Here is a 12,829-nt window from a genome sequence, read left to right on the forward strand (position 1 = left end):
CTTTAAGCACACTTTGCTGATATATGTACATACTTAAGTCAAATCCTACATGCCAGACTTTTGCTGGTAATGTAGTATATATATTTATTATTTACTTTTTATACTATTATATTGCCACTTTTACATTAGTAACAGATCTGAATGTTTCTTCCAGTGCTGATGAGAAAATAAGAGTGTGACAGCTGATGCTGGTTTACATTCAATAGCCTGCTGGGAAAATATTTTTGGACAAGTGGATGATGAACACCTGTCACTCTCTTTGCCCTTTGGCAAGACATTTAGGCTTAACCTAGAGTGTAGCTGCACTGAGCTGGTGTGAGTCAACTTTCACTTGCACTTATTTAATGCATTTCACATACTTAACTCTCTGACCTGAGGGAAAATGATGTGCAGTTGGTGACCACTGGGTCATCTATATAGATGCGTTGCTCATGATGCCATGTGAAGTCACGAGGATCAGCAGGATAAGTAAACTCACCTCTTCTGGCACTTGAGGCTGTTTAGCAGCATGTCTGTCTGCGGGCTTATTAAAACTTGGCTCCCTAATGAACATTCGCCCTTGAAGCCTGCTGAGTGCTTAGTGCTGCTCAGGAGACGGGGCTCTGGACACACGGGGCCTCTCTTCCTGCTCCCTACGGAGCGCTCGAGTATAAAACTCAGCTGTACCGGCAGGCTGGGGTAGAGTCATATAAACACTTTTACATTACAGTGAACTGGAATGTTAACAAAAGACAGTCCGCAGAATAAATTCTGTGGTTCTTCCTCCATGTTTTATTTTTGCGGAAATTAATTTCGCGAGCTGGGGAGAGCAGTTTTATTGGCACTGCGACTGTTTTTTGTTTATGGTTTTGTCGTTGTCATTTTGTCATCTTTGCCTTGGGTGATTTAAACCCCACTGCTGCGGCATGGGAGAGTGGGAGGAAAAGGCAGTTCCACATGGGCTGACTGAGAGCTTGCAACCATGCCATGACTTCATACTCCATCGTGGACATGCCAATTTATGTTTGTGTATGTGTATGTGTGTTTATGTGCAGGCAGGACAAAGCTGAGCGTGGTGTGGGCTTGTAGACAGAGTTGCACAATAACACGTCCAACTGAACAGCTCCCTCAGGGGCGTGATTTACGAGCTGGGCAGTGACGGAAGACATCCAGGAACTAAGGCCTACTTAGCAGACATGGAAATCCTATTCCGAATAATCTACTTGTCTGTCTATCCATGTATCTATCTACGACTCTGGAATTTATCTATTTCATTGAACTTCTGTGGTGCTGGCTAAGACTAGTTCCACACGAAAATAAAAAAAGCAGTTCAAAGAGATTCCTCAAAAGTGCCATGATGAATGGGGCAGTTTTCTGAAACATCTGTCAGAGGCCTTGGTGTGTGTCTGCCCGGGGGGCTCTTGCAGACAGGTCAGCGCAGTCAGAGAGGCTTCCTCACACGCCTATTCTTCGCCTCAGTCCTGCTGCTGTGGATCCCATGGTCATAACAAGGTTTCATTGATGGCCTTCGTACCGGCTGGACTGAAGTTTGGTCTTTGTTATATGCTGCTGTTGATGTTACCCTATTGACCCTCACGCTGGAGGGATCCCCACCCAACACTGGTGACTGATAATTAACGAAAGCCCGTGGCAGAAAACACTTTGAAGTCATCTCGGCTAATTGTTGTGTCATCCCCTTTTTCCTTGAAGCGTGCTCGCGGTAAGCAGAACGTAGGTTACAGCAGGCCAATGGTTTGTTCTGACTAAATGGACTATGGGGAAAGGGTTTAATGGATTGAAAAATAACAAATTTATCATGCTTAATAGGAAGCTATTCAGGTCAAATTGACCTCATGCAGGGGGTTAAATCGCATCATAACTTTCTGGCGCTCGACCTTCACTGTTAATTGGGGGCAGTGAAGAAGATTTTTCATTCACCTAACTGTTGCTGAGGAGAAAGCACATGATTCTCTGCTCACAGCTAACCAAGCATGAGGCCCATCCAGCGGGACCAGCAGCCATCAAACAGGAACATAGCATGAAACTCAACGCTACATATGGGAAGGAGAACACTGCTTGAAAACACAGCTAGCAATTAGTTGGGCCCAAACTACGGCACCATACCAAGCTGATGTGCTGTCATGTCAGAGGCTGGAAGGCACGTGTCATCAGTGAGTCAACCAGCAAATGTGGTTTATGCATCATCCATTCCCAGCAGAAAAGGTAAACAGACCTCAACCTGCATTACTCAACAGACTGCACTCTAATATCAAAACAAATGACAATTTGCTAAATCTTTCCTTTATCCTGCGTGCGGTCAGACGGTTGAGTGGGTAGCTCAGGGATCAAATGAAAAAAACTGTTTTTTGTTGTCAATCACAGTTTCTGTGCCACAAATGTTTGTTCTAGAAACCCTAATGTAATTTTGTAAGTCTAGACAAGCGAGAACATACAAAACCTTCACTTCCACAAAACTGCCAGGGTTGAATTACAGCAGACACCGTTGCAAATACACTTAGATTACAAGGCAAATGTTTGGGCATTCAAAATATAGGTTTTACTTTGTACATGATCAGCTTTATAGGCTGTTTTGTTGATAGCTTCTTGGTTGAAAATGCGCTGAAAAAGGACTGACCCTCTGGAGGCATTTAGGTAGTTAAGTGAATGGAATATAATGTTTCTGTGTAAGTGTGAACAGTATTTTTACAGGTCCTGGTTCAAAAATAAAGCCACTTTTATAACATCTCCATGACACTCATTAAAATTAGATATAAAACTAGGAAGCACTTCCACTGAAGCCTGCTGACTTGGTGAAAAACTGGGGATTTGTTTTACAATATGACCAGAGAGGCTTCAAAGAATCCCTTTGCACTTTACTACACCAGTTCCATGTCTGAAAATTGTGCACACCGGATTTAGATGGTTAACTACCGGAAAGTCATTGGCAGTTTGGTGCCAGACAGTTGGCCTGAACTCAGAGGTGCCTGTCTCACCTTTGCCCCAATTTCTAAAATATCCCATCTAATATTGCCTCTGCATCATTCATCTAGTCTGTTATGAAACTGTGTTGAATAGAGCCATCAGTTAGTACTTTTGCGAGATAAGTGTGTGGAGCCTTTTTCTCTCCTGTGGTGGGAGGGGGATGTAGGGTAATTGGAGCAGATATCCATTTCTATCCTCCTGGTAAAGCTGCTAATGTGGAAAATGCTTGACCTTGATTTTCCATGGTCGGTTGGTGGAGACACCGTGAAACAACGTGAGCAGGGACTGGGGATCTATCACCCCTTCAGGACAGAAAGCAGCTGAGCCGGTCCAGCAGGCCTTGTGGCCAGGTCCCAGCCAGAGGGACCAACAGGAGGAGAGCCCATGGGGCCCGGGCCAACAGCTAGAGAGGCACACTGAATCGAGGGTGAAGGGCCAGGAAAATCGAAAGGGTAGGGGAGAGAAAAATGGGGAGAAGGAGGAAGAAAGCTCCGAGTGAAAAGCCTGGATGATCTATCACACACATTAACCCCTCCCTCTGCCTTTTCTTTTGTCAATTCTTCCAAGAGCCAAAGAAAACACGATGACTAAACACTCAGAATTTACAAGAATTCATGTCGAGAGGGCACAATCTCCATCCCACACTTATTTAGACATTACTGCCAGTATTGATTTATGCTGTGATTGATTTCATGTGATTTTGAATGTTTTAGGATACATCTGGCTAATGATTAGAAGGCCCCACATCTTTGGAAAATGTATGTTGTCTGGAAAGTTATGGCAAGTTCTTATTTGACTTAATTGGCTGCCAGTATGATCCACCCTTTGAATCCACTCCAGTGGCATTTATCATGCAGTAGCGTGACATCATTCTGTGTATTGTTCATATGAGACACCCTTAAATCAAACTTCAACAGACAGAAGGACTACACCACAAAATTCAAGGCTGAAGTGGAGGATTTAGAGAACATTTACGGAATTGAGCAGTAGATTTTCTAACTGACCAGAGCTGAAGACATTAGCCAGTGTGCATTTCAAAAGCCCACCAAGCCTGCCATGGATAAAACAATTTTAATGAGATAAAGTAGAACCATAAATTCTAATAAATCCACAGGAATCTTCCTCCTTCTGTGTTTGAACCAACTGCCTTGCTCCAACAAATTTCACTTACAGTTAAATGTGGAGAGAAATGGACAGTGGTGATCAGATTTCTTGGTCATAATGTAATGCAGTTTCCTGAATTACATTTCAAATAACAGAAATGGTTCTGTCAGCTAACCGACCCTGATACAACATGACTAATGAGAGAACTGTTTTTCGTTTGGCATATTTAGCCCCTAGATGGAAGCAGAAGGACAGCATCTGCCTCTCTGTCTATCTTTCTTTAAATTCCTATCTCAGGACCCAGCGACCATGAGAGCAAAGGTATTCGGGGCACCAGCTCTGTGGGGGTTCATGTGCCAGTGGATACCAGCAGTGGCTGCCTTGCCCTTGTCCACCACACAGTTTATTACACCAGCAGAAAACACACAAATCTGCCATCTGAGCCCCTTCTGACTAACCCTGAACTTGTTTAGCCGCCATCAAGTCAGGCAACAAACTATGGTTTCGACCTCATCCTAAACCTTACAGACCCATACTGATAATATCACTGATTCATATGATATATCAACAAAGCCTGCAATACAGGATGATGAATTTAGTCTTTCTTGTTTCTCCAGCATGACCTCGGACATTAGGCTTGACTTCATTTGATGCAGTTGGCACTCGGTTGGCTATTCTTCTGCTTCAAGTCCATCCATGTAACAGACTGTGCTGTAATGCATGATGTGTAATGATTTCTGTATCAAAGCCAAAACCGCTTGTCCTCTGGTAAAGCTTTTCAGAAGGGCCAAATGTGTAATTTGTAAAAGGGAAGTACTTAATCTCATCTTTGTTTCAGTTTTCTTGCCGATTTCTTTTAGCGCTGACATCCCAGGCAGCTTAAAGCCTTTGTTAACTTAACAACTCACACCCATAAATGAATGAGCGATCATTCAGCCGTGAAGTCATGCAGGGTGGATGCATTGCCAGTGCTATGACATGCATCAGAAACATAGCCAGTGGTGCTAAAGTCTGTCTAACTTTAACATGTTTCTGGATGGCTCCACCATTTGGAAATGTGGATGGAGTTCATAGATTTTCCCTTTGTCTCCAGTATAACGAATAACAATACAGGCTTGCATGTCCAGTGTGGCTTTGAAACACACACATTCAATTCTCAAATTTTTTCTCAAGTGTTTTACAAGTTTTTTCAAGCCAGCACTCGCAACACTCATATGAAAAGAAAAAAAAACAAAAACACAAGCATGAATATCATGAAAGGCAAAGTGGAAGTGCCTGTCTTAAATAACGCCCATATGACCTACTTCTATTACCCAGCTGACAGCACCTCATTCATACAAGCTGGGAAAGACCCTGTAGTCCTTGGCCTAAGCACATTACATTTATCCTCCTCTATCTTCAACTGTTTCCTCTTGTTGCGTGAATGCCTGTTTTATATACACTGCTCAATCTGTTGCGAAGCATGGTGGAGGTCTTCTGTAACATTCCTTCCAAGGGAAAGCTGTCATGTTCAATGAAAAAAAAAAAGCCTACATTAATAAAGCACATAATTTCAGCTTTTACGAAGTGCTTCTGTGCCAAATGAACCTCCCTTTTCCACGTTTTCCACCAGGTCCTCACGGTTGCCCAGTCTGAACAATGTCAGTATTATGTTAGCTCCTGGGCAAAGAGGAAGGAGAGCTGAGGGCTTTGATACAAATAGAAAAAGGTAGCTGACGAAGAGATTGACGTTCCTTGTTGGTTCTCCCCATTGAAAGTCATCACAGAGACCGATTCACATGGATCACTTAAAATTCTGCAGGCAAGGCTAAGAATACACTGTTGATACTTGCTTATAATGAGAGCCCTACATTCTGGGTGTAATGATACTGTTTGGCTTTCTAATGGGTACACTTGAACTCCGACCCTTCACTCGCTCAACGGTGACGAGGCAGTCACTTTCAACTAAATGGATGCAAATGTGTCTCTCTTGGGAAGTTCTTGCTGACAGGTAAAATGTTGAGTTTGTTCTCATTGATAGGATTCATTAGAAGGCATCAAATCTGTGTTCAGTCGCTTCAAAATATTTGCCTCACGACTATACACTGAAAACCATGTAGGAAACGGAGCAATTAAAAGCACTAAGTAGTCTGGAGACAAACCAAATCCACCTTGAGCTTTCTTTGTCAAATACACACACGCATACAAGTTGTTTGCATCAGTGTAATTGTAAGACTTGGATATTGTTATTGTTACTACGACCCTGTGCTTTGTAAGAAACTGTGCAGTGTAATGCAGTTATATGTCTGCTCTGCGTTTGAAAGATGATAGGAGTGGCTTGGTTGTCATGCCAGAGTTTTCAAAGGACTCTTTGTGTAGAAGCGTTGGTCATAGCCAGAGACATCCTCCTGGTATTTATTCTAGAGTTCCTCCAGATGCTGCAAATTGTATCAAATTGGGCCACATTAAAGACCACTTTCATAACATGGATAGCTGCTCCACAGATCTTCAGTGATTCCCTACCAGGGGGTAGTTCTACAGTAGCCACAAGGAACATGAAAGACTGCTAAACAGCTCAAGTTATTCATTAAAAATACATCCACAGAGTGTGTGAAAAATAATAGTTAGGTAAAAGTAATAGATTAATAGTTATGTAATGTAAATGGATGAATGTTGAAACTATTTTAGCTTGCTAGGGCAGCTGGATTCACAAGCTCACGCAAAATCAAGCCAGATCACGGCAGGTGAGCTTGTCAGGTTAGAAATAGATAGGCTAGCTAAAAAGTAAATTGAATAACATTTGACACAGGCGGGTGAGCTAGTCATAGGCAATGAATAAATACTTAAAAGTAGCCTAATTGATAAGCACTTGAAACAGCTAATGTTAAATGTAATGGATAAATAGCTGAAATACTTGAATGTCATTGGTCAAATGGTTTAAATAGTTAGCTAGCTAAATGAAGCCTAATGGATAAGCACTTTAAATAGTTAGCTAGCTAAATGAAGCTTAATGGATAAACACTTTAAATGGTTAGCTAGCTAAATGTAGCATAATGGATAAACAGTTGAAATGGCCTAAAATAATGGACGAATAGTTGAAATAGCTAAATATAATTGGATGAATGGTTGAAATACCTAAGAGTAATGACATTGTTGAAATACACTCAGTAACCAATTTATTAAGTCGACCAAGCAAAAACTGATTTAGCCTAATACAATAGCCCTGCAATAAATCATCATCCCATGTCGCTTACACTTCTCATTTTTTAATTAAACCATTTTAGAGATGTGTTGATTCAGTTATTTGATCATTTTGTGGTGCTGTTGAAATGTATATGTTGAAGTGTTTATTTAGCCTACAGCAATTGAAAGAAATGAGGTGAACAAAATAAACATCTTTCGGTATGACGCAGATAGTGTCAATATAATAATACTCGAAAATAACTGAAATGTCCAGTCTATGTTACTCCAAGTAGTAGTAGTAATAGAAATGCAAACTCAACCGTATTGACAAAATCATATGGAAATATAACTCTACTTTTTTGTACTTAATAGTGTTAAACAACATCTTGTTAAAAGTCAGCACAAATGAACACATTTGGAACGTGACAGGTGGTGTTGATGAACTTGGATTCTACATGCGGAGGAAAAGCCTGGGACCCACCGCTCACTCATACACAACATAAGGCTTATAACATGATACAGAAACAGATTAAGACACTGATTGAGACTATAGTACAGAAACAACTGAGCTGTAGCCAGCTGCTCATTCACACAGTCACTGAGCAGATAGCCCTCGTGGATTTGTCTGTGCATGCCGTGGTTACCCTCAAGGATGCTGGGAGCAACTGGCCATGATCTACGAAGTCGACACCAGCCAGGCTACATGCCTGGGGGTGGAGTGAGACTGTTGGACAGTCATAAAATGCAGCCTCCTACTCTAATTAGATTTCTCACGGGTTGCAAGACAAGCTGTAATCAGCTGTGGTGCCTTTCCCGAGTCTCCAGACAGATATGATGTTTCCTTGGAGATCTGAAAAGAAGATACCGCTGTCTTCTCAAAGTGTTCATTCAGAAACCTTTTTTTAAAAAAAGTTTTCCTAGTAAAAATTCCCCTTTGAGAGGTTTGTATATCTCAGCTGTGGTGGGAAGGAGAATGAATGGGCAGACTACTAGTCTTCCTCTCCGCTGCTGTGTGTTTTGGATGGCAGTCCTGTGAGTGGTAATGGTGCTCGGGGACTACTCATGAGAGAGACAGGCGTGCATCTTTGTGGGTTAAATGAGAGGAGGGAGCCAACTCTCTTTGGGTTGTTTAAGATCTTATGGAAGAAGAGAAATGTGTTGTTTCCAGACAGTCAGAGGGAAAGTGATGATGCAGCATGGATGAGAGGGGGAGATGAATGGGATCTGTTACATAACTTGACCAGTTTTCCAAGATTTCAGTTTGAACTGTGAGCTTCCTATACCTTTTTACTGCTCAAAGCACATCTGTAAGCCAACAAATGGCCAGGATGCACATTTCTGCATGTTGTAATCTATAAAAGTTGAACTGCAGCATTGTAAATTGAATTCAAAAGGCGTCACACTGTGCTGTGGAACTGTAATAAGACGAAATAATAAGCCCACACTCCATTCAAATCATCATAAAAGAGAAGGCATTAACTTAAACAATCCAGCAATCAGTGAGTCTTAAAGCAAAACATCTGGTTTCTAAATTTTTATGATATTGCAGTAGCCTGTCAATTCAAATCCAAATTGAAGGTAACTATTAATGCAGCTGCACTCGTGATCATTCCAGTAGTCTTGTTCAAAGGAATCAGAGAAAAAGGCGCTCAGTAACATGATGTAACTTGGCAGAGAAAGTGCGTGTGGGCACATGGACCGAGCGGTGCCGTGAGTGAAGCAACAATGCAGCCGACAAGGGGGAGTTTCTTCTTGCAAAGCGCATGCAATCCCTACAAAAATTCCCGGTGACTTCAGATCCAAGGAGGTGGTGATATTCATGGGAGCACGATTCAAACTCTCTCACTTGGAGTAGGAGAGCAGCTTCAGCAGCCCTGGAGCCAGCGCGCTGCTCTCTTTGCGCCTCTCTTCTTGTTAAACATAAACTAAAACAGATGGATTAATGCTTGCTTAAAATAACATTTGTTTCAGCGCTGGAAGAAAAAAGGTTAGAGGTTCTCACTTTGGACTGAAGTTAGGTGCTGATTTGACAACCTGAAGACATTCTGCGCAAAGTCTTACCTGGGCATTATGAAGAGGTATCCAGGCATTTTTCATTCATGGGAGAGGATGCCGTCTTGCTGAACTCGTGTAGCCTTGTCGCGTATTTTTTCAATTTGCTCATATTTCAGTGGCTGTCGCTAAAACTGTAACGCGATCTGCGCTTTTACGCGGTAGTTTCAAAACTTTGCATGCCCAAAATGGACCGTGCAGGATTTACCGTGTTAATGGTTCTGGCTGTTGCACTGGTGCGACTGGGTGACAGTCAAAAGGACACAACAGGTGGGAGGAAAGAGGGTGCAGGGGCAGGCCGGGAGGTCTGGGACCAGCAGCATTCCCGGCTGAGGAGTCAAGGTCACTCTCCAAGAGGACCAGAGGACGGTGCATCCTCCAGACCATTCGGTGAAACTTCGCCCGGGTCCAGCCGCTCTAGGCTTCTGGTCCGCTTGCCTAGAGGCACCTCATCCCAAGGGGATGGCAAGCATACATCCGTTCACGCTGCAGGCGCCTCCCGGGAAGACCACGTCTCTGCGCCGCGGGATGGTGCGCTGCGCACTGCCAGACACCCGACCAGCCAGCAGCACAGAACCAAAGTGAACCGCAGGCAGAGCAGCAAGCCCAGCTCTGCCAGCACAAGGAGACTTGTTGGGTAAGAGTGACAGCCATGTGCTATACAGTCTACTATAAAAATGTTTTACTTCATCAAGCTGTTCAAGCCACTCAGTTTCATTGTATGAGTATCAGTGCTTTCTCAAGAATTTGTGTGACCCGTTTTACTGTACATGAGCACATGTGGTTTACTGTAAAGTGGCGGTGGCCCACTTCAGCAGAACCTCTCTTCCTGTAAGGCAAACCAAGAAATGATGTAACATAACAACCCACAGAAAATGGCTACAAAGTTTTGCTCCATATTAATACAAAGCTTGGATACAGTGCATGGAAACTGTCATCCGGTAGCTGAAAGAGCTGCACTCCAACCAAATGTGAATTACTCTAATATATGTATTTTGTCATCAGGGTTATGGCAGGACGTGGAATAATGACTGAGGTTAAATACTGTGCTGATTACTGATAGTGGAAGCTTATACTGTAATGAACAGCAAATGTATATGAATGGGTGAACTGCATTTGAACTGTTTTGAGACTAATGCAACTCTGCATTATCACCATTTCCTTCCATTACTACACATTACAGTATATTTTAATCGTAGTAGGAGAGTGGCTGCAGACTACTTCATTGTGTGTGCCCCAGTTTTGTACTGTTGCCTGTGGCCAAGTATTGTAGTGGCTCAACCGGAGCCTTGGCTGGTGAACATTTGCAATTTTGCCTAGTGATCAGAAACACCTGTTTCTCCGATGGCCCTCTCTCAGTGCTGCAAATCCCTATTTATTTTTTTCCTTTTTTTGTCTCTATTAAACTCCAAACAGGACGATGGGTTGTTTCCATATTAAAGCCCTTTTATTTTTGTTAAATGAACCCTTGTGCCTCCAGTTCTGTTTGTTCCATAGGGGCAAAGCATGAGGAGGGGAGAGTGTTTACATAATAATCAGAGAGGGATTTGAATGGCTCACCTTGGGTTGCAGACACTGAAATATAAATGAAATATTTCTTTTGTGTGTCATAACAGAGCCTCCTGCCTTTGGGAAAAGGATTATTTATATGGCCAATTTATGAGGAACACTTTACAAGCAGTGGGAGGATTCAGCCAATTGGTTCACCATCTGTAGGCATACATATGATGTGCATTCACCTGCCTGAAGCCTAAACCATGATGAAAACCAGGGGGAAAAGCACTAATTGACTATGCATTTAACTTCATACTTAAGTTTTAAGAGTCCCCCCCTCTCCTTTCTGCTAGCTTTCAATTCTTTCTGTTGAGATGGCTTAGAGAAATGATGAACAGGGGTGTTGTCCAGCACCTATATCTGCATTTTACTGACTCTCTCTACGGAATAAATGTGTCACATCATTCACCTTTAACATGCCCTGATAGATCACACCTTAAAAACAACATTTCTCAACGTATACGTCAGTCAGTCAGTTGCACTTATGCATGGTTGAATTGAGGTGCTGTCTATTTAAAGCTGAGCATGAAGAAAATAACTGTCTTTAGTATTAGATCCAACATGCTTTATTGCAGCACGGGGCCAATGCCTTGCTTGACGTTGCCAAAAAAACATACTCCAGTGTTAAATGAATGGGGCTCTTTGAGTTTCAAAGAAGCATAAAGGTGGTGTTACGTACAGTAACTCTGCAGGAACATTACCTTATAGTAGTCTGCACCGTAATTTTAACACTTTGACTCATTAGCTTCAGATGAATCATCTGCTGCTTGTTAGAGAAAGTGTTTTCATGACACATTTCCTCTTGGAATTCCCACTCAGCTTAGTCTTTTACTGTACCCTCCGGCACCGGCAGCACTGGGTGCACTTACTCTCCTTTACATTTGCGTTGACTCAGTATGACTCCCTTTCTGTTTTCAGTGCACCTGTCAGTTGTTTGACTGATTCAGATAGCTCAGCGGTGAAACAAAACTCCACTGCCTCATGTTGGTATTTAAAGAAAAATATAACTAGGTGTGAACATGGTGTTATCTATATTTTAACCTGGGGCGTGATCCTCATTATGTTGTATAAAGTTATCCGTTACATACATATATATCCCGTGATGGAATCTGAATGTGATGACTGATGTCTTTGGCACGGGCCTGGCCTGATGTGTTTGATTTATGACAAAGGTAAGCCTGCCAGAGGGCCCAAACAACTCTATGTTATCCCTGTGACGCCTCAGTAATACTCACAGAATCTAATGAGCGCAATCCAACTGAGGTCAACGAGTCAATTCCCGTTATCTCCTCGAATCACCATGAGTCAGACATCCACTTACTGTAATATCTTGTGAAAAGATGATGGGGCACAGATCCATGCCAGCGCGTCGACTGTTGCCCTGAAGTTGCTCTTGCGGTCTGGTGCCTTTTCATCTATCTCGCTGCAGAAATTGGCCTGCGCTGCAAGTGCGGATTAAAGAGTGCAAAGAATCCAGTTAGAACTGTTTAAAACTTGTCATCTCTCATTTGCTCAGTGATTTATAGAAGATGCAGGGTGCTTTTCATGTCCCGTGTGTCTCGCGTAATCCTTTCAAGGCTCGGATAACTCTGTATTTGTTTTCGCTCTCAGAAAGAGGGACTTGTGGGTCCACATTCAGATAGAGTTTCGTGACTTGCCCTAAAATTTTTATCGAATAAAATGCAATTATAGCGCTGTCTCCAAGGTGTTCATATCAGTAGGCCAGCCACATCAGAGTGATCCGAAACTATAACAGCGCTCGCAATCAGATCAGTTTATCATGCAACGGTTTGAGGCCTTCCGCCCTCAGTGCTATTTCTCTAGGATTATGAGGCCCTCTGTATTAATGCATGCTTGACACAGTACAGTAATTGTCTCATGTTAACCCTGGTGTCTGTATATGTCTTCCTCTGCTCAGGCCTAATGTCTGTGGAGGTCATCAGTGCTGCTCAGGCTGGGCTTTGGCACCAGGAACCAATCGCTGCATAAAACGTAA

At 42.7% G+C, this 12,829-nt stretch overlaps 1 protein-coding gene across 1 annotated transcript in view; it reads left to right on the forward strand.

Moving 5' to 3' along the window:
* Positions 1-9,092: 9,092 nt before the first annotated feature.
* LOC143331661 (latent-transforming growth factor beta-binding protein 2-like) overlaps positions 9,093-12,829 on the forward strand; it is an 80,871-nt gene continuing 77,134 nt past the window's right edge. The window contains exons 1-2 of the mRNA XM_076748761.1: positions 9,093-9,916; positions 12,752-12,825. Coding sequence (XP_076604876.1) covers positions 9,459-9,916; positions 12,752-12,825 — 532 coding nt within the window. The 5' untranslated portion in view covers positions 9,093-9,458. The remainder of the gene's footprint in view (positions 9,917-12,751; positions 12,826-12,829) is intronic.

This window comes from Chaetodon auriga, chromosome 14 (genome assembly GCF_051107435.1).
Source record: "Chaetodon auriga isolate fChaAug3 chromosome 14, fChaAug3.hap1, whole genome shotgun sequence".
Taxonomy (NCBI): domain Eukaryota; kingdom Metazoa; phylum Chordata; class Actinopteri; order Chaetodontiformes; family Chaetodontidae; genus Chaetodon; species Chaetodon auriga.